This window comes from Myotis nattereri, assembly GCF_964212035.1.
Source record: "Myotis nattereri genome assembly, chromosome: 3".
Classification (NCBI taxonomy): Eukaryota; Metazoa; Chordata; class Mammalia; order Chiroptera; family Vespertilionidae; genus Myotis; species Myotis nattereri.
Window position 1 is genome coordinate 45,675,250 of NC_138077.1, and position 21,514 is coordinate 45,696,763.

Sequence of the window (21,514 nt, forward strand, 5' to 3'; positions counted from 1 at the left end):
TACAAACCAAAGTCTGGAAATACAAGCTTTCATTTGAAGAGTCAGGGGCTGTGGTAAAACATTTGTAGGTTTCAAGGAACCACAACTGGGAGAACTGAACATATAATTTTTCTATAAGCCACAAAGGAGGAAGAATGTGAGGGTAGTGTCCTGCCTCACAAAAAGCTAAAAACCTCTCCCATGCCCCTTATCTATCTCTCCCATTCCTTCCTTCCTCCTCCCCTCCCTCCCTCTCCAGGTGGGAGGAGGGGAGAGGAGAGAAGGAGAGGGAGCAAAAGAGAGAAGGTAAAGAAAGAGAAAGAGTGAATGAGAGAAGGAGGGAGGAGAAGAAAAAGGAAAAGAAAAAGAGGAAGAAGGAGGAGGAAAGAGGAGGAGAAGATGGAGCGAGGAGGAGGGAGAAGGAGAGAGGAGGAGGAGAAAGGGAGGATTAGGGACTTTAAACACCAGCATGGGGCCTGCTCCCTGGCTATTCTTTCAGAGTTGACAGTGGAGCCAGGATGCCTGTCCCTGGGGAATGTCCAGCCTAAGTTGTTCCTCTGGACTATCCTGTGACATTTGCACTGATAAATACTTTTTATCTCTCTTGACACTTTTCCTCCTTGGCTTCTGAAGCACTTCTCTTCCTGTTTCTGATCTCTCTTTTTTTGTCTCTCTTGTTTCTCTTTATGCTTCCCATGCTGGTATTTCCCTTGTTCTGTCCTCACCCCCACCCCCCCTCCCCCTTATTTTCCTGCAAACTCCCAGTAGATAATACTATCTACTCCCATGCCATGACACTACCTATACACTGATGGATTTCAAATCAGTGTCTCTAAAAGCCCCTCCTCTGAAATATCTCCTTCCTCATCTCCAGCTGGATGTGCTCATGAACTCATCAAGCACAGAAAAACCAAGCCCTGGTCTCTACCCTTCACCAACCTTCTCCTCTTTGTTATTCAGATGACTGTTAATGCCTGCATTTAACGTCTGCACTGGCCTCTTCTTTGTTGCCTTCCTTTCCTTCATCCCCATATTCAATCACTAAGCCGGATAAAAAAAAAATCACCAGGGGAAACAGAGAGCAATATGCCTCTTCCACTCCATGTCACAGTGTGCTCTCCGTGTAACCTCATGACCCCTCAGTGTCTGAATATGTCACAACACACACAGTCCAAATATCTAGAGGAAAGTAAAAATCTGAACGGTAATAGAACACAGGACATGATAATCCTTGAAACCAGCTACATATAAAGTTTTACACATAGTTTAGGATTGTTTCAGCTCCCAACGGTGTAGAAAGCATAATATTGTCATTATGATACAAACTCCAAACCAAGGCACAGCATGAGTGCATCCCATGGCCAGCCCTCACTAACAGGCTACCTTGTGCTACCCCCACACCTGCACTATTTCTATGCCTAGACACCAAGTTCTGCAGAACACACTGTTTAAATGTTTTAAAACTCTCCGCCCCCCACATCTGTGTTATCATAACTCTAGGTTTGGTGGATTTTCACCATTTCCCTCCAGAATGATTGCAGTACCTTCCCAACCTGTTTCTGTAGCTCAGTTCCTCCTCACAAGCCACTTTCCACACTATGCTGCCCACCTTCAGACTTGCTGATTCAGAATTTCCCGGGGCAGGGGGGGGGGGACCCAGGAATCTGCATTTCTAACAAGCATCCCAGGTGATTGTGATATACCCCAAAGTAGAGAGTCACTAGTTTCAGGACAGAGTGCAAACATAGAATGGCTTTCAAGACTCTTTCCACTCTCCCTTAATCCCCACTGCTCTCACTCCAGTCATGCCCACTTTCCTGCTTGATCTTTGTCCATTCTGCCTGTGCTTTCATCTCCCAGAACAGCCTTTGCAACCTCTCTGCAAAGGTCCCCCAGAACCCCTTCAGCTGTATGGATTTCTTCTTCTTTTTAAGTTCCCATAATACTGCCATCTCCACGTCTCTTGTGACACTTAACTCCTCTTGCCTATGTGAGACCTAGAAGCACAGGACCTTGCCTTGCATGCTAGTTTGAGCTCTTTGAAGTCAAGGACTTAAAATAGCAGGCAGTGCAATGAAGGAATGTGCAACCTCTGAGAGGACACATGTCAATAACCAACCCCACTTCTCATCACCTTTTCTTGGATGATATTTAGGTGACAAACATTGTACCTTTTCCGTAATGGAAGCAATTTTGGCTTTATGATGGGTAAGTTTCTTTTTAAAGAGTCACAAACAAACAAATATCAACAATAATCAAACCCCCAAATGAAGGCTGTTGATTATCCACAGAGGTTTTATTTCCACTTTAGATCCCTGACAGGAGACACGGAGTGCAGAGGCACCTTACAGAGTGGTGAGCTTGTGATATAAGATATACAATATAGAGCATCCTCTACATGCAGCGCTCATAGGTACAGGAGTGTGGTTTCAAGAACCCATTAAAAAAGTGGACACTTCCCAACTGTTCTCTTGGGAATCCCTCTTAGGGGCTTCTCTGGCCGCCTGTCTCTGGTTGAAAATCCCAGGAGGACTGTCAGTCCTGTGAAGGCCTTGGAGAGGCTGCTGGCAATTGGAAGCACTGACTGCTGGAGCTAAAAGGACCTTGAGGGAAATCCAATGCCTTCCTTTTATAGATGGGGAAACTGAGCCCCCAAAGGGAAAGTGATTTGTCAAAGGTTATGCAGCCAGTGGGGGATAGAGCTGGGGCTGGAGCTTACGACTCTTGGCCCTCCTGGCTCTCTGTCTCATTTCACTGCCTTTCACAGGCAAATCTCTGCTGCCCTTTATTCGGGCTCCTGGAAACTGGAGGAGTTCATGCCTCTGAACATCCATGCTGGTAGATTCTCTGCAGAGCTCAGATCCTGGACATGCTGGGCAGCCTGGTGGGATGAGGTCACTCCTAATGTCCTTAGTCCACCCTTCTTCTGTTTTCCTACTCAGAAGCACAGCAGGGCACAGCATGGGCCTTCTCTTTTTCCAAGCAATCCAGATGAGTCTCCATGTCTGGGGCTGGGGCTCAGGCAGCCTTTTCAGATGATACATTCCAAGGCTGGCAGGTTGCTTCATGCTTGTCTGGAGTACCCCATGTAGTCAGCTGGTATTTGAGAGTGACGTGTGGTCCAAAATGACAAGTTCTGAGTTGACAATAGGAATTTAACAGGGTTGGGGAGCCTCCCATTGCTTTTCTCCTCCCCGAGTCATCCAGACATCCCCAGCTTTCTCTTTGTCCCTTTAACAGATAACATAAAGACTAAAGCTTGAACTACAAGAAGTTTCTGGGAGAGAAATCCCAGGGATAAGAGTACTGCAGGGATTTCACTAGGATAGAGGGGCTTCAGGGTATAATCTCCATCTCCCCAATGGTTTTCTCCTAGAGGAGGATCTAGACTTGTTTGTGCCCAGAGGACAGAGCTAGCAAAATATATGGACTTGGAGTTCAGTTCAATGTAAGGAAACATTTTCTAACAATCAGGTCCAGTTATAGCAACAGTGGATTTGATAAGTGAATAGGAGTAAATAAGGCCACTGGGATAAAGCGGTCCTGGAGAGGAGTGCTAGGACTGGCCCAGATGTCTAGCTCCCTTGTATTTCTGAGGACAGTGAGGCCTGGAGAGGGAAAGGGACTTGCCCAGGGCTCTGGGCCCAGGTCTTTTGTGTAGAGACTCTCCTCCATACAGCTGTGCTGCCTCTCAGGGTCCTGGGGCTGTCCCCAGAGGATGGGAGAAGCATGTTCCATTCCATTTGGTCTAGTCAGTGAGTAACATGGAGTGTGCTGTCAGAAGTGTGGAGTCAGCCTCGCTTGGGCTGAGGCAGGGCAGGCAGGCCCTGAGGAGGCCAGTCAGCTCACCGCTCCACTTGGAGCTCCCCCAGACCTTGAGGAGAGCCCATCTGTTTCCACACCCAGTCCACATAGTTGGAGACTTTTGTGTAGACCCCATAGACCTGTTTGCTGCCACATTCTTCAGGGCCTCCCCAGGACACCAGGCCTTGGGCCACCCAGGTCTGGCTGAAGTCATCAAGAATGACAAAGGCCCCGCCACTATCTCCAAGGCATGTGTCCTTGCCACCCTCATAGTAGCCGGCACAGAACATGTTCTCTGTGACGCTGTAGTTGCCCAAGCGGGACTCATAGCTGGTTTTGCACTCTGCGTGTGGCACCACGGGTAACTTGACATACTGCAACACATCTGACAAGGTCCGAGTGCCACTGCTGATGATCTCATCCACTGTCACATTAGGATTGGAGATGCCCCAGCCTGCCACCAGGCCTAGCATGTGGGGCTCTGGACCTTCGGGTTCGGGTCTTGGCAGGCAGATGGGCATGACGCGGGGTCCCAGTGGCACAGGTTCCTGGAGTTGTACCAAAGCTATATCATGGTTGTAGTTCTGGATGTTGAAGTCTGGGTGGAGCACCACTCGGGCAGCTGAGCTGTTGACAGCCCCCGATTTGTCCCTCATGTCGTGCAGGCCCAGGTAGACAGTGATGTGCTCCTTGGAGACTGGTGTCACTGTGTTGTCTCTGCGTTGTGAGCGCAGCACATGGGCTGCTGTGAGGATCCAGGACTCAGAGAGCAGGGCCCCACTCCCAAACCACTTGTCATTTGGCACCCTCGAGGTGTCCTCCACCACTATCAGGGCCTGCCATGGGAAAAGGCCGGGCTCGGCATTCCGGCCCCCGATGATCCGCTTGACCAGGTTTGGCAGGGTGCGGGAGGGCTGACCACACACTGTAAGGAGAAGAAGGGAGTGGGGACAAGAGACATACTGTGAAAAGGTCATAATGTGAAAAGAGCCACTAAGAGAAATTCACATCTCACCCACTGTAGATTATGCCACCACAGGACCGTACTCTACATCATGGGCCACACTAGCCTGGAAGATCTCTGTGCTGGGTCATGTTTGGCCTAAGTTTTTCTAGTCTGGCTGAGCTATAGTCTGGACCTTCTGTAGTCAGGGCCATCTATGGATCAGATCATTTCATGTATAGACCATCATCATCTTAAACCATTTCCAGCCAGGATCACTTTTGGGCTGGACCATCTTGAGCCTGGCCAGTCTCTAATAGTGATCACTTCTCCCCTCCCCCCACCCCCGCCCCCATCCTTTTTTTTTTTTTTTCTCTCTAGAAAGGCATCTCATATACCAGAAGTTGTCCATACTGTGGGCACTTATAAAACTTCTGAAAACCACAGGTCATGGGCTCTGAGAGATGAAAGAAACTAAAAGATGGTCTAGTAAGTCACATGAAACTCTGGACTGGAAGCCAAGACACCTAAGGCCTTGACCTGGCTTTTCCCTCCTATGTTCTGTGTGACTTTGGCTCAGTAAATTGCCCTCTCTAGATTTAAATTTTTGATCTACTAAATGAGGCAGTTTAAGATGATCTCCAAGGATATTTTAAATCCTAAATTCCTTTAATTTTTATTTTATTTGCCTGGGTCACCCCCTTTTTATAGGTAAGTGAAACTCTCCAGAGGTTAAGTGACTACCCAAGGTCACATGGCTATTAAGATAAGTAGCAGGGGCTTAACTAGATTCTACAATCAATGTCTTGTCCTGTATCCCACAATGCCTCATTATATATAAAGATCACACGATGGGCCCTCTAACCTTTTCTTCTCTAGCATAAAAGACTCAAGCTGAGAATGGATGCCCAGGACATCTAAGGATAGGGAAAGGTGGCATAATCTACGAGCAATGATGCATGGGCCCTGTTCTGAGCCACCCATCATTGCACCCAGGAACCCTGTATACCTTCAGGGGAAGAAGAAAGGTCTGATCAAACTTCATTCCTCTGAGTTGTACCCCGAGCATGCACATGCACCACCAGCCTCCTGCAGCCAAACACCTTTGGCTGGCTCATGAGCAGAGGTTCTTCAGGATCATGCCCCGCTGGCTAAGAACAAGTTCACATGGACCCTTCCCAGCATAGTCCTTAGGCCTGGGAGGTAAGCCTGGTGGGAGCATGGGCCTCCTTTTGGTTGCAAATGGCCAGGCTACACTCTTTGGCCCTAGAAACTATCAACAAAGACCAAAGAGCATTTGAGTGTTCTTGGCACCTTTGGGAAGTCAGGCTTTTAGAAATCTAATGCTTTACAGATGCTCTTCATCCTGATGCCAAATGCTTCTTATTTGTTCTTGAGTTACCCTGTTGTTCACCCCAGCCTTTCACAGTTGAAGGCCAGACTCCCAATTACAAGCAGTAGCCTACAAGGTGACAGCTCAAGGCAGGTCTGTGATGAGCTCTGCACAATGACTCATGTAGTGCCGAAAGGCCCTCATCTGGTAAAAGACATGCCTGTGGCTTAGTCCATGATCACAACAAAGCCAGTGCTGACTGGCATTTTTTTCCAACCAAGGTGTCAATGGCATAACCCAAGTCCTAGAATGTCAGAGTTAGGGTAGCTTGGAAAACAGCTAATTTACAGATGGTGAAACCAAGGTTCAGAAAAGGCAAGTGACATACTCAAAGTGTAGTGCCAGAGCCAGAAGTAGAGCCCATTTCTTATGACTCTAACTTCATTTTCTCCACAAAGACTGTTTTTCTTCTTGATATGTTTTTCTACTTTTAAGAGCTGGATAATGCAACAAGCCATTGATAGGGCTCATGGAAATAGGGTCATTCTTTCAGCTGACACCATTCTACATATAGTCCTTCCTGGGAGAAAGGAATCTTCTTGAATTATTATAGCCTTGCCCTAGCTGGTTTGGCTCAGTGGATAGAGAGTTGGCCTGCAGAACTGAAGGGTCCAACTTCTATTCTGGTCAAGGGAACATGCCTGGGTTGTGGGCTCAATCCCCAGTAGGGGATGTGCAGAAGGCAGCTGATCAATGATTCTCTCTTGATTCTCTCTTTCCCTCTTCCTTCCTCTCTGAAATCAATAAAAAAATATTTTTTTTAAAAAGAAAAGAAATACTATAGCCTCAGCTGTGCTGCAGCCAGACTTGAGCCTTAGAAGACTGAAGGAACTTAGAGAGTGCTTTCAAAACAAAAATGTGATATTAGGTTCATGAAGATGGAATAAAATATAATCAGAATCAAGAAGTGCTCAGAATGCTGTGTTATCAAAAGTCTTGGGTTCACCTTCCAGCTCTGCCCCTAACTTTCTGTGGGTAGTTTTGGATAAACTATACTGAACTGATTCTTAGTTTTCTCATCTGTAAAATAAGGGAAAAATAATATTTGCTTATCAGTTTTTGTGGAAAGGTGGATATTATGACACTCGATGAAATTGTTTTCCCTATTCTGGCTTGCTTCTGGGTTCAATCTCAGTGTTTTAGGAGGAGAGAATTTATAAATCTCTAATCTGGCCCAATGATACACCATGGTTCTGCCAAACATCAAGTGTTAAAATAATTTTATGACTCATTGTATCCAAGATGCTTTGTATAAATATAGAGGATGATGACCATAAAAGTTATAGAATGTCATGGATCACATGGGTTTGCTCCCTCATTTCTGAGGTATGGAATCCTAGTCCCAGAGATATTACTTACCAAAGATCACAATTAGGATATGACAATACCAGAACTAGGATCCAAGCCCCTGACTCGCAGCTCAGGGCCTCTTCCCCTTCCAGAGGTCATAACATGGCTGCCCAGGATGGAATCCACCTGCAGTGCTGTTTTCTTTGGCTCACATAGTATTTTCGCAAAGTAGGGATTTGACCTTCCAGTTTACCACAGCTCCACCATTTCCCATTTTCTCTGAGACTTCGCCAACAGTGTAAAGTCTTGGGTGTCTTTCTAAGCCTAAGCAAGTTTATGGGGATTTGTAGAGTGTGAATGGGTTGACCTTTCCCCTTTTTTACTTCCTCAAGAATTATTTCTAAGCATAAAGCCCTCCCAAGTGAAGTCTTCCTAACCAGCCCTCACCCCTCTACTCCCAGACAACCACAGGCACTGACTTCCTCTTTCTCTGGGATCTCATACTCCTCAGTGTTGGTCGAAGCTGATCCCCAAATGATGACACTTTCTTCAGTTCTTAAGGCTAATGGTAGACAACTCCATAGCTTTTCCATTTTAATGTCTAATCTAACATCTAGAAGCCTACTGAGTGTTATTGAGGGTTACTAAAGTGTAAAAAAATCAAATAATAACACTACCTCCATCTCCCTAACACTCTGGTTCAGTAAAATACAGATGCTACACAACACTTCACCACACTCTGGGACTCCTATTGCTGGAGGAATGTGCAGCCAGAATCAGGACTGCTCCTCAGTGCTGTCTTGAATGGTTTTGTCTTTCAATTACTGCTATTCTTGCCTTTTTTTTTTTTAAGCATAAATTTCTGTTGTGAATATTAAATATAATTTTGTGGGTTATTTGTTTAACCCTACATTTAGGGCTATAATTTTCTACTAAATTGATTTTAATATATACATATGTGACATGATTATGATGCAAATCATCTATACTTTTAATGCTAACACAAGTGTCCACAAAATATACCCTAAAACCATAGCTGCACATTGACACTCCCTGCTACTACAAGTCTTTTATTCATTTTAAAGTGGGTCAGTAGGTGAGCTACAGGGAAGCGGCAGTCAGTAAAACTTGAACACATTGATCTTTGAAATAACTTACTCTGTCCTATAGTTATTTGTCTGATGTTGTTTGTTTCCTCTATAGCATAGTGAGTGATTGAGGATGGGGTGTCCACTTTCTTGATTTTCCTGACACATACCCACTGCATAGGCTAAAAAACCTGCTGTCAAGGGAGCAAAAACTACAGAGAAAGGAGACAGAAAGGCTCCTGGCCTGATAGAACATGTAAATATAGAACTACAGAGGCTAGTTGGTTTGAGAAGTTGTGAGGCTGGATTTCTCTGACCTTTGAACCTCTGAAGGTATCTTAAAAAGCAATCAAAGCATCATGCCCTCAACTTCCCCCTCCATTAACAGCCAGAACTCCTATGGCCCTAAGGCCTTGAATAGGAGACGTTGAAGCAGAGGACTTAAGGGTGTACCTGGCTGGCAGGTGGGCTGGCTTCTCCCCAGTACTTCATTCATCCAGACTCCTTGGGCAGAACAGGTATATATACCTGGGAGAGTGAGGAAAGATTGAAGAAAAGGGAGAAAATGGTCAATTTAAAGTACATGGAAAATGGATCTTGGTTCTTAATTCCTCTACTGTGGATCATTTGAGTCTTCCAAATTGTCTTTCTGATGTCATTCCTTCTGAGCCAATCCTCTCTGCAACCTGAAGGCTCTTTCTAAAATGAGGATCTCACCATGCCCCTCCTCTGCTCAATATCACCAATAGCTCCTCATTGCCCTCAAAAACAAATACCACATGTCTCAGAATGGTGTCCAAGGCTCTGTGCAATCTGACTCACGCCTGTCTGGGGGCCACTCCTTCCCCGCCCAGCCCTGCCTAGCTCCTGGCAGGCACTTATCATTAGTCACACAGGCCTTGGTTCACAGAGTGCTCTGTGGCACACTTGCCCTTCCCTTCCTTCTCCACTTAACAAACACTTTAATGAATCACACTCATGTCTACCATCTCATCTGCATCTTACAGTAGCTCTGTGAGCTCCATCACTGCTCCCTTTTTAAAGTGAGAACTTAGAGGCTTTAAGAAATAAGGAGAATTTTCTTAGTGCTAACCCTAACCCTAACTCCAAGTTTGGCAGAATCAGAACTGATCAGCCTCATGTCCCTGAGGGTTCTTTCTCTGTGGGAGGCGGTGAGTGTGGATGTATGCAGGCCTTGAGCCAGGGAGAGGCAAGGCATGTCTCCAAATATTTTCTTTCCCAATCCTGCCAAACTGTGGCCAACTGATTGGCTGTTTCAGCCTCCAACCTAACCCTGAAACCCAGAGGGTGTAAGGTGGGAGGGGGCTGATTTAGTATGCAGGGCTCACCTGTGATATTGTTGTACATCTTATAGTAGGGCTGCTGGCAGGAGTATCTGATCTCAGATTTGTATGTGGTCAGGTTATTTCTTGTGGAGAAGGTAACCAGTCCATGTTCCAGCTCTGCTGGGGCACCACAGTCTGCAACTGAGACAGAAGAGAGTAAGATCCCTCAATTATCCTTTGCTCTTCTTCTTGGGACCATCTGGCATGTTGAGCACTGCATATATCTTTGGTAAGTCATGTTATAGTCTGAGAATGATGCCCCAGGGGATTGTGGAGGGCACAACCTATGAAATCACCAGTGGCCTTGCTTTTGGGGTCTCTCCCATCTATTGTGTAGTCAACTCACCTAGCCTAATCTCAATTTCAGGACAAGGGCAGGTCTGCTAAGATTTAAGCAGACCCATCTCTTCCCTACCAGGCCTCTTTCCTTGGCTTCCAGATTTATTGTACAGTCCTCTTAGCCTCTTCTACCCAAGCTTGAAGCTTATGGCTCAGCAAAAAATTCCAGCCGAGAAGAACCAAAGGATATTCAGTTCTTCCAGACCTAACCACATGCTGAGTAAGAGCCGTTAATGTGCTCATATTGGAGCTCAGCAAAAGAAATAAATAAATAAATAAATAAATAAATAAATAAATAGATAGATAAATAAAAGAAAGGAAAACAGAAAGAAATGCAACAAAGCCCCACCATGCTGGCTCTCTGTAGATACAAAAGTCAGGAGGTGGGGGTCAGGGTAGACCAACTTTTAGTCTTCACCTGCTTACTTTTCCCAATTATTGGTGGCTGGACATTGAGGTTGGCTATAGGATAAGACCAAAGATGTCTGCTCCTCAGGGGAGATTTCCAGTCCAACCAGGTCTCAGGCAAGTTTCCAGTATGGATAGAGTCCATTATGAGTCTGCCAGGAGCCAGGTCAGCGGCTGAGGACCCAAATTGTCAATCTTTCTTTCTTTAGGGGGTGGTGCTCATTCCTAAGGAAATCCTAATCTGAGGTCTAACAACCTCTACCAGAGTTGCAGAATCATAGAGGAATCACAGAAGTTCACAGTTGCAAAGGACTGCTAAGGTAGGTGTCAAGAAGGTTAACTTTACTTTACAGATGAACTCAGACCGGAGACTTAACTGGCTAAGGTCACACAGTGAGTTGTGATCAGGGAACTAGACCTGACCTTAACTCAGTTTTTCTTTTAAATAAACCAAAATGACAGTTCTGAAGGATCTGTTTTCTAGTTAAAACTGCCTATAGTCAGTATTAGCTGGGTAATGATGGATATTGATTGTCAACCTTCTGATAATTTCAGAGGACTTCATCCCAAGGTCCTGGTAGAATTTCCAGAGTTTCTCTCTTCCTGAATTTTACCTGCTCACCTTGGGAAACAGAAAGGGGGCAATTTACCCCTGAGATGCTACTCAGATACTGTGACTTTTAAGTTTAGGACTCCAAATTCATCTGTTTGATTGAACAAGGAGTTGTCAAACTTAAATATAACTAACTCCAAGGCCCTTTGGGATGGAGCAGAGGATGAAGAATGGGAATAAATGTAGGTCCATTCTACCCAAAAGGATGGCAAAAGCCAGAACTGGTTAGTGTTTTGTTCTGGCATCCGACCCCCCACCTGGACAAATCATTCCCATTTGTTTTGATCACTCAAAGTAGACACACTTGTCTACTCTGTGAGGAGAGCATGTGAAGATCAGCACTAGGACGACAAGAGGTGATAATATTTATTATTGAAAGCTATCAACAGTTTTCAATGCATTATCCAGCTGAGTCTCAAAGCACATTTTTCTCCCTTTTTTAGGAAATGCCATTGATTGGTGCCTGGATCTTGGTATGACTCTTGTCTCCCTTAACTTCAATCTAGCAGTTGATTTTACCTAAGGTATCCTCAAGACCTGATACCTAATTCCAGGTGGAGGAATTCCAGGGTTGGTCTTAGACATGGTGAGAGATGGTCAAGCTATGTGACATAGCCAGCACTGGTGAGATGTTTTCTGGGTGGAGGACCTGCTTTCACATTATTCTAGAGAAGTAACTTTGCCCACTTGCTAAAGCTGTTCCTACAACCATATGGAGGAGGTGATACATAGTGGAAAGTGGAAATCACTTCAGCTTGGGTAGAGTGAGCAGGAAAGGGGTATGCCTTCTTCCCAAGGCTATGGTGGCCTGGGGACAACTTCCCTTTTTGAGAGGCCTTGAGCAGCTCTGCCTGGTACCATCAAAGATGCTGCATCCAGACTGTGTTTCCTTAACTCATCTGTCTTGTTTGCTTTAGGGGAGTCTCATCCTTTTCTCTAAAGATTCCTCTGGCCACTTTCACACTCTCCTCCATTCCCTTGTACTCCCTTTCACATCTCATCCCTCTGGAATGGGATGTATCACCCATCTCTTTCTTGACAAGCCATATTGAGCATGCTTTGCCACAATTTGGGGGCTTCTTAGAGAACTCAGAGTTGGCCCAGGGATGGCCCCCTTCCACTCAGGCTCACCTCCATGCTTCCCCTTCATGGACTTATGCTCCAGCATCACAGATCCCTTCTTGTGCCACTCTCTCCCCCTGCTACTTTCCCCTCATGAGAAACCCTGTGTATCCATGCCCTGACCACCTCAAGGCCTTAAATGTGGCTTTTTCTTGAAAAACTTTTCTTATTCTTCTAATCAGATAAGGCTGGTTCCATATTTCTCTTTGCAGAGCTTTATTTATTGACCTCTCTCTGATGTATGCATCTTATGTTGCCTGTTATTACAATTATTTGGGCCCATTTCAAACCTTCTGCCTAAATTATAATTTCCTTTATCACACTGAGTACCATATCTATTATACTTTTGGGACTTAAAAATACTGATTCAATAGTATTTAGTGACCATTCGATGTCCTGTCTTAGGAGCATCCGGACAGCTCCTTGTCCACCCTTGCAAGATTCTGCCCTTTTCCAGAGGCCATTTCCTCACCATACTGACCAGTAGTCACAATGCAATGCAAGGCTTCTCTGATATGTGTGTCCAGATTTTGTTCAGGCAGAAGCAGAGATTTCCAGTATGCTGGCTGCACTCCACAGCCCTTATCACTATTTACAATTGACCCCCGGATGTCCAACGGCACCAGAGCTGATGACTACTGCTTTCAATGTGATCCCTATCTTTTGCAAAATTTCAATCAGTAAATTTTCAGAAATTCAAAATGTGTAAGCCCCAGAAGAAAAAACTCTCAATGATGGAATCTTAGCCCTGTGTTAGGTATAGGTGGGAGGGAAGCTTTTAGGCATGAAGATATATCTAGATTCCCTAAAAATCCAGGCTATATGAGTTATTCCTAGTTCCACCTACTCATGTTAAGAAAGTAACAACAAGTAAAAATATTAAAGTCATAAAGTCACAGGCATTCTGACCCATTTAAATTTGAAGTGTAGAGTGGATTGGAAACCAGAGCCCACTTTGACCTGGTCAACCTAAGGCCGTGGGACTGTATAGTATTAAATCTTGTGTCTCTAGGACCAAAGTCATTTTTCCTTTGAGAAGAATATGGTCCACTTAGAGGTGATAAGTCTCCCATTGTTTTTTTTATTATTTTCTAGAGTAATGTCTTAATAATGGGTGAACCCTCAAAATGAGAATTGTTTTCATACAGGCAGAATTTCAATTCTTTGAGACTGTGTTGCCTTGTTTAGCATCCTTTCTGATCCACAATGAAACAGGGAATGGAGTGTTGGCAGGGTGGGGATGGGTGGAGTAGCTCTGGGACCCAGGCTCTTGTAAGTGATCCATTCCTGGATGTCTGCAATGTGTGGGGTCCCGTCATTCACTGGGTCACTTGCTCTGACTCGAGTTCACTCTCCACATCCATTTCAGTTTCTGTCACCATGGTGAGGATCAAAGAGGGATGAGTGGGTCCAGAGAAAGGAAGCAGAGAGAGGAATGGAGAGAGAAAGAAGAGAAAGAGAAAAATTAGCAAGCAAAGCAGAAGCAGTTCATGCTGGAAATACAGAAATCACTGCACCAGAATTAAGAATGCACAGTTTAGGTACAGCCAGTGAGAAGGACAGTATGGGATTGTGGAATTTGTACCATTCAGAGAATTTGCACAGTCATAACTGCTGGCTCATGAGGGTTGTAATATTCTGCTCTGGAGCAAACTTTGTATTCACCTGACCCAGAGCCCCATTTGACAGATGCCATTCCGAGTGGAAGAGAACTTGTCCAGGGTCACTACAGCAAGGTGGTGGCAGGTCCAGGTCAACAACACATAATTTTTACTTCCTGTTCTGGTGCAGGTTTCTTCCCTGCACATACACTTCCTGTTAGTTCCCAACCCCTTTCCTCACAATCTCTGGGGACTCTCAACTTCTCAGACTTATTCAGTTTTGTGTCTCCCCTAGGACCTGGCACATACCTGGGATAGAGAGATGTTCAATAAATACCTACTCATGAATGAGCAGGGATGTTCTATGTGTCTAAATAGGGATTTTAATAGTCCCAATCCAGGCTGTGCTGGGAGAGTCAGGGCACATTAGGGGGACAAAAAAATTCCTCTTTTCTGTGGCACAAAACGACAGGCATTCTTTTGTATACTAACAAAAGCCACATAAAAGAGTACCATCAAATATAATAGTACCTAACTCTACCAATACTTGTGTTACAATAAGATGTGTATGTTTTATCAGGGAAGAAAATTATTATCAAAGTTTCCTACAAGCGTAAATGAGAGAAACCAAAACTTTTCCTAGTGAAGGAGTTGGGTGGGGAAGAAATAAGCATTAATTGAGCTTTTTCTTATTCCTGGTGCTCCCCTTGTATGATATGTACATTAACACAGCTAATCCTCAGAATAATCAAGAATGTAGGAAACTGAGGCAAAAAGAGTCTGAGTAAATTGCTTAGGGACCTGAAACTGTTTGAATCTGGATTTGAATCTAGAACTTTCTGACTCCAAAGCCACATTCCATCCTCTACCCACATCCTCCTTTAGCCCCTCCTTCTCAACAGCTTCGTGTTTGAGTAGAACTCAGCCACAGCAGCATACATGAGCCACATGCGGGAGGAGGCAGCAGAGTTCCTCCACGTCTGGCTCTTGTCTTTTCCATCTGAGTTCCCTGTAGACATATGCCCAGGCATCCAGAAAATGTTGTTTGAAGCCATAAAATGCTGGGCTCTGACTCAACCGTGGGCAAACTACGGCCTGCGGGCCGGATCCGGCCCGTTTGAAATTAATAAAACTAAAAAAAAAAAAAAAAAAGACTGTACCCTTTTCTGTAATGATGTTTACTTTGAATTTATATTAGTTCACACAAACACTCTATCCATGCTTTTGTTCCGGCCCTCTAGTCCAGTTTAAGAACCATTGTGCTCCTCGAGTCAAAAAGTTTGCCCACCCCTGCCACATCATCCTATATAAAGAAAGGAAAATTTAAGACAAGCACACACTGCTCCAAAGTTCTGCCAGGGATTTACCTCAAGGGAGTCCCAGCCTGACAGAGACCCGTTGGGGCAATGGGAGTGGATCTGCCAGCCTAATAGATCTGAGCCATTTAGGAGACAGTGAAACAAGGATACCACTCCAAGTTTACATGAAGTCATGAACTAGGGGCAGGCGAGACTAATCCTAATTCTTGACTTTTTACCTCTCCGTTCTAAAGCAAATCCTCCTCCCCTTCCTTCCTGTCTCCTTTTCCTTCCTTTTCTGTCACAATAGATGAGTGTCTTAAAATTGTGGTCTTTACAAGTCTTGCATTGAAGTCATGTGGGTAGGGGGAGAGGAGGTAGTGGCTGAAACTTTGTAATTTTGCAAAGCTTACTAGGTTATTTATATGGAATACATTATGTTAGAACCACCAGGACATATTCTAGAATATTAAAACTAGTTCAAACTCCTTATTTTACAATTAAGGAGGAGGATCCAGTCCATGGTCATAGGGTGGGTTAGGAGCAGAGACAAGGCAAGAACTCTGGGTCCCAAGGGTCGTGCAGAACTGTGTCCCCTGCTTCACACACATCCACTGTGTTGACCCCACAGTCCTAAAGCGTAAGATGTCCCAGAAGACTTAGTGGGTGTGGCTGACAGCCACATGGACTGGCAAGGTCACGCAGCTCTGGGCACTGGGGCCAAAACAGTTTCCTGAATTAGCTATTTGAAACAGAGCTAGTTTCAAACCTGGAGACGTGCTATTCCTGTAGCAAACTGGCAATCTGTCTGCAGGGAGAGGTAAAATCCGTATTTAGAAAGTAAAGACCCACAAAAAGTTTCTTTTGGAATCCTATTGTCTTATTGCTAAAAGATACATACTTCTTTTGTCCAACCCTCATGTGTCTGCTGACCTCCTGCCCCCTTTCTCTTAAGGTGCACCTGCCAAGTGGTCCCCCTATGTGGTCTCTGCTTGAATCCCACCTGTGTTGGGGAGTTCATGGTCTTTATAATAAGCAGATTTTGTTTTCTTACTTTTACAAATGGGAATCTCGTTACTCCATGAGCCGTCCTTCAGGCACTCAATCTGGAAAGTGTCCATCTCCACATTATCCTAGGAAGAAACATGATGAAAATGTTGGGAGAAGGAAAACAGGTATGGGTTGGTGGTGTTTTTTCAGCACAAGCAGCTCAAACTACAAATCTGGGTGTTCCTAACCTGAGGTTTTCCAACCATAAGCCTCCAAGGGCAAGCATGAAGATGAAGAAAAGATAGATGCTGAATTCATATCCCCCATTCCTGCCCTGGAGAGAGTCCTGGTGGTACCTATCTGCCACCTCTAAAATGGATGTGAGAAGGGGTTTGGGCAACTGCCCCTGAAGGGAAATCTATACTCTTGACTCCTTTTTCAGAGCAGTGGCTCTCAAACCTGAGCACGCATCAGCATCGTGAAGGCACTTGCACAGATTGCTGGGCTCTGCCCCTAGAGATTCTGATTCTGCTGGGGACCAAGCCTTTGCATTTTTAACAAGTGAGTTGATGCTGCAGTGGGGACCCCACTTCGAGAACCATTCCTTCAGCGCACTGGTCCACTAGCTTGCCTCACATCAAACTCACCTGGGCAACGTAAAAGAAAACCAATCACTGGGCACCGCCTATTCTGCTTTCATTAAGCTCAGGTGGGCCTAGGAGGGGACTTGTTTTTTTAAGTTAAGCAGGTGATTCCTAGGAGACTCATAGTTTCAGAGGGTGGGCGAGTTCCTATCTGCCACCTCTAAAGTCCCTGCTTTCCATCCCCATTTCCCCCAATAAGCCTCAAATTTGTTAAGGTTGTTTGTCCTGATTATAGGGATGAGTAGAGCTAGATTTTTTGAAATTCAAACCAGCCCACACTCTGGTAAAAGACTTGTGTGCCACTTATAGAAGTGAGAGTCTGAGACACATGCTTTAAATTTTCAGAAGACTGGGATTTCTGGAGTGTTTTGGAGATTTATGGGGAATCTAGAAAAGCTATGATGGGACCATCACAAGCTCTGGAAGCCCATCTATTCGGGGAGGCTCTCGAGAGAATTTCTCTCTACTGGTGGCTCCCACTCCCCAGGCAGGATCCTGTACCTTCAACACTTTGTAGCCTGTGTCACAGCTGACCAGCACCTGGTCTTTGAAGAAATACTTGGCTTGCAAGGGCTCAATTTTCCCTTGGGCAGGAGGTTGTAGCCCTGGACACTCCTTCCCTGATGAAGCAATGGAAAAATAGCAGGTGAGAAAACAAAGAAAAGTATGGCATCCGGAGGTCAGTCCCTAGACTGCCAGGCATGAAGGAGGTGGAGAAGACACAAGACTGGGTGTTAGGGGCCTGGACCTAATAAACCTGAAGAAAACTTACTGGAACCTGAGCAGGTCCTTGGACCTCTCTTTCCTCATTTGTAAAATGAGGTGCTTGGCCAGTGATTTAATCAAAACTCAGGATTGGATAGCATATTAAGTGCCGTTGAGTGCAAGCCTGGTCGGATGCTTTTTTCTTTTTAATAACATCGTCCATAGTAGACATTAAACATCTATTTGCATTTCTACAGTGACAGGGAGCTCCATACCTCCCAAACCTTCACCTTTCAAACTGAATTCATCTAATTAAAGAAATAGTAGTTTCATATGCAATTGAAATTTATACCATTCTAATATTTACTCATCAGGTGTAGTTAGTTTGCCCTCTTGGAAAACTTAGGATGACACCAATGGCTCTTTCTTTCCAAGACCATGCCTCAAAGTGTTGGTCTGTGATCATATGCCTCTGAGCCCTCTTTTCAAAAGACTAAATCAGACAGGATTCCCAGGCCTCGGGCTATCCCAGAATATTTTTCCTGGACAAACTCTCTTTTGTTAACATTTTCTTCACTTTTCTCCACAGAACTAGGCACTAAATTTGATAGTGCAGGCCAGGCCAGGATATTGGAGTCTATGAATTGAAGAGTCATGCCCAGCTGTGGTCTTGTCACTGATGTCCACCCTCTTCTTTTTCAAGTTATTGCATACACCTTGAGTCAAATGGCTCTATCCGTATTTGGGCCATTGGGGTATTGGGAGAATGAAACCCGTGGGCTTTGCCAGTCCAGGAGGAACATAAAGAGCCAAACTGCTGTAAGGTAACATTTTGAGCTACAGGCCCACAACAAAATTCCAGCCTCAGACTTGGAGAGGGATGAAGCTGGAAGGGTCCTCTCCAGGCCCAATGAATCACAGTGTGTATGTCGGGGGGTATAGTTCAAAAACCAAGTTCTGTTTTTTAAATCTCCCCATATGATTCTGAAGTACAGCAAGTTCAAACACCCCATTTTATAGAAGAGAAACTGAGTCAGAAGAGAAAATGTGCCTTGGTGTACTCAGTGGCAGAGCTGGTAATCCCACCACAATCCCAAGGTGGAGCCTCCTCATCCCTCAGCCACTGCTCCATGAGGGCTGAGCGCAATGACCAAGTTACCTGTTGCCTTGTATGAGAGCTTCCAGCCCCGGTTTTCGCCTGAATTGTCACTGCGGAACCGGATTGAGACGTTGTGGGTCTGGGTATTGATGGGTTCTGGGGATTTCTCTCCACAGAAGGGTCCCAAGACTTTTGGGCCAGCTATAATCTGTGAAGGACAAGACAAAGAAAAAGGAGGTTCACATCAGAATAGTAGTGGCTGCTGCAGGGGCCACCTCTACACTGTACCTGGGCTTTTCTGGAAGCCTTCATGTGAAACCTAATATTCACTCATCTAGTGGGAGTTACCATTCACCAGATAGCTCCATCTCCAGTCCCACAATTTACAATTTATAATAGTCCTGACAGTGGACCAGGCATGTTAATAATCCTCTGCTCAAAGATGAACATATTATGCCTCAGAGAGGGACAGGCCTTGTCCTGTGCAAAGCATAGAAAAGGCCTCTGCTCTCAAAAAACTTGCAGTCTAGTTGGGGGAGGATAATAAATATGTGATTTTTATTTCTAACTTATGTAATAAAATCTATGTAACCTATAGAATTCATCATTGATATGATAGATAATAACTTTATATAGGTGGCCAGGGAAGGCCTCCTTGAGTAGGCAATACTGGATTTGAGACATATAGGATGAATAGAAGCTTTTCATTGGAGGAAGAGGGTAGAATACTTTCTAGGTAGAGAATACAGCATATGTGAAGGTCAAGGCCAACAGAGGGAGTACCATGGCATGAAGTTGAAAAGGGGCAAGGGCCATATTGTGCTGAGGAATTTATGTTTACTTCCAGGTGCAACCTTGATCTAATCTGACTTTTATAAAGATCAGCCTGGATGCTATGGGAGAACAGGTTGTGTAGGGCAAGGGTGGAAGCTTTGCAGTTGACCAGGAGATAATGAGGTGTGGACTAGGATAGGGGGATGGGATGAAGGAAAGGGAATAGGTACTATTCACTGATCCAGATTTTCCAACTTCCAGTCCTGGGTCTTTCCTATGCATTTAACTATTTTCCTTCCATCTCTGAGGATGAGAATTTCCTAAGCCTCATTTAGTTACCAGGATCTACAATCCTGAGTGATATCTTCATCTTGTCACCCTTACTGTGGAGAGGTGGGAAAAGTAAAGCCCCAAGTGATTAAGTACCTGGATAAGGCTCATGGCAGAGCTCCTGGAAACTATGTATGGTAGGCAGAATTCTAAGGTGGTCCTCATGACCTTCACTCCAGGTGTTACTTCATGATGATGTTATGCTACATGGGAAAAGGGATTTTGTAGGTGGTCAAGTGGCTAGTTTTGGATCAGGGAAGATCCATAGACTGGATCTGATTAAGCTGGTAGATGTTATTTTAAATAGTTATTTTTTGGAAGATAGCTGTTTGGCCCCCTATCCTGGGAGAAGGTAGAGGGCAAGATTATCCATTTTCTCAATTCAGCAAGATTTTCCAGCATCGCCAGAGCGAAGGTCCATTGCAGGCTTACCTTGATATAGTCATAGGGGCAAGGCACCTCTGGATGGTCCTCAATGTCAAAAATGTCTTCAAACTGCAAGCTGATCATGAAACCTTCCTCCAGTCTGATCGCATAGAAGCATTCAGAGCTCTTAGGGTAAGGGTTGGGGAAGTCAGGGCTGGTGATCACGCCAGTCCTCTGGGTGAAGAGGTTGTCACTGCACTCCACTATGGGAAACATACCAGAGCAAATGGTCACAGAAACTCCTTTTTTAACTGTTACTATATGGTTTCACAGTGGTCCTGAGAGGCTAGCAGGAAAGGAATACTTATCCCCCTATCACAAATGGGGAAACTAAATTTCAATGAGGGGGAAATGATTTATCCAAGGTCACACACTAGTAATTTTCAGGGTCAAGACTCAAAGGCAGTGAGTGTTATAATACTTCTCATCAGATTTCGTGGCATTGGGGGGAAGGAGGGAAGGACAGGGTTTAAGATGGAAAGGTTCTGAGATGGAATGGTTGAGGTGGTGGTGTCTGGACTGCTTTTGTCCTGCTCTCCCCTCAGCCCAGAACTCTATTAGGTTTCTGCTCAAAGCCTGTTTTGATCCCTCATACACCCCCTCACTTCAGCCCTTGGCTTTGTTTTGTTTCCCTTTATGCTCCTGACCACTACTTGCCACTATGTGATAGATTTGTTTGTGGATTCTCTTGCCCCCACTAGACTGTAAGTTCCCTGAGCTCAGGGATTCTTTGTCCCCACTTCATCGGCTGCACCAAGGTACATAGCACCTGGCCGTGGCTTAGCTCTGCTGAGGTCCTTTTATTTGCTATTGTACTTTTGTCCTTGAGTTGACCTATCCTAGAAGTTGGATGTCAATTCTTTCTAAGCACTAGCTCATCCTGATCATTTGCAAAGGAGTAAACTATGTCCCAGAAAAGGGGGCATGACTAACTTGAAAGTCTACAACTCAGAGCTGTAGAATAAGGTTTAGGTCAAGGTTACTTGAATTTCCATCTGTTTTTATTTTCTGTATCACACATTCTCATGGCAATGATATTGCCCCGAAGGGGGTTAAAATTAGTTCTTGGTAGGGGGAACTCTTACCCTTTTTATAGTTAGGCATACAGTACATAAATAATATATACAGTGTATCTGTGATATTAAAATTTAATGGGTAGGGACAGATATTAAGAAGATTAGGAAGATAATGTTTTAAAAAGTTCCTGGAGGCACAGGTAAAAGTGAAAAAGAGATCAAGAAATCTTGCTCATTCTTAGCCTCCACTGAACTCAGTATATAGTAGATACTCAATAAAAACTTACTGAATGGAAACCATAGAAA

At 44.7% G+C, this 21,514-nt stretch overlaps 1 protein-coding gene across 2 annotated transcripts in view; it reads right to left on the reverse strand.

The window, feature by feature from the left end:
* MASP1 (MBL associated serine protease 1) overlaps positions 1 to 21,514 on the reverse strand; it is a gene marked incomplete at its 3' end in the record, with an annotated part of 62,846 nt that overhangs the window by 13,566 nt on the left and 27,766 nt on the right. Inside the window, exons 5-10 of one of the 2 annotated variants that reach the window (XM_081087999.1) lie at positions 20,199 to 20,395; positions 18,723 to 18,870; positions 17,360 to 17,478; positions 16,279 to 16,357; positions 9,847 to 9,984; positions 8,951 to 9,025 (exon numbers count right to left, since the gene is read on the reverse strand). In XM_081087999.1, coding sequence (XP_080944125.1) covers positions 8,951 to 9,025; positions 9,847 to 9,984; positions 16,279 to 16,357; positions 17,360 to 17,478; positions 18,723 to 18,870; positions 20,199 to 20,395 — 756 coding nt within the window. Of the gene's footprint in view, positions 1 to 8,950; positions 9,026 to 9,846; positions 9,985 to 11,546; positions 13,698 to 16,278; positions 16,358 to 17,359; positions 17,479 to 18,722; positions 18,871 to 20,198; positions 20,396 to 21,514 lie in introns of those variants that run through there. The other variant, XM_081088000.1, reaches the window with a different exon arrangement.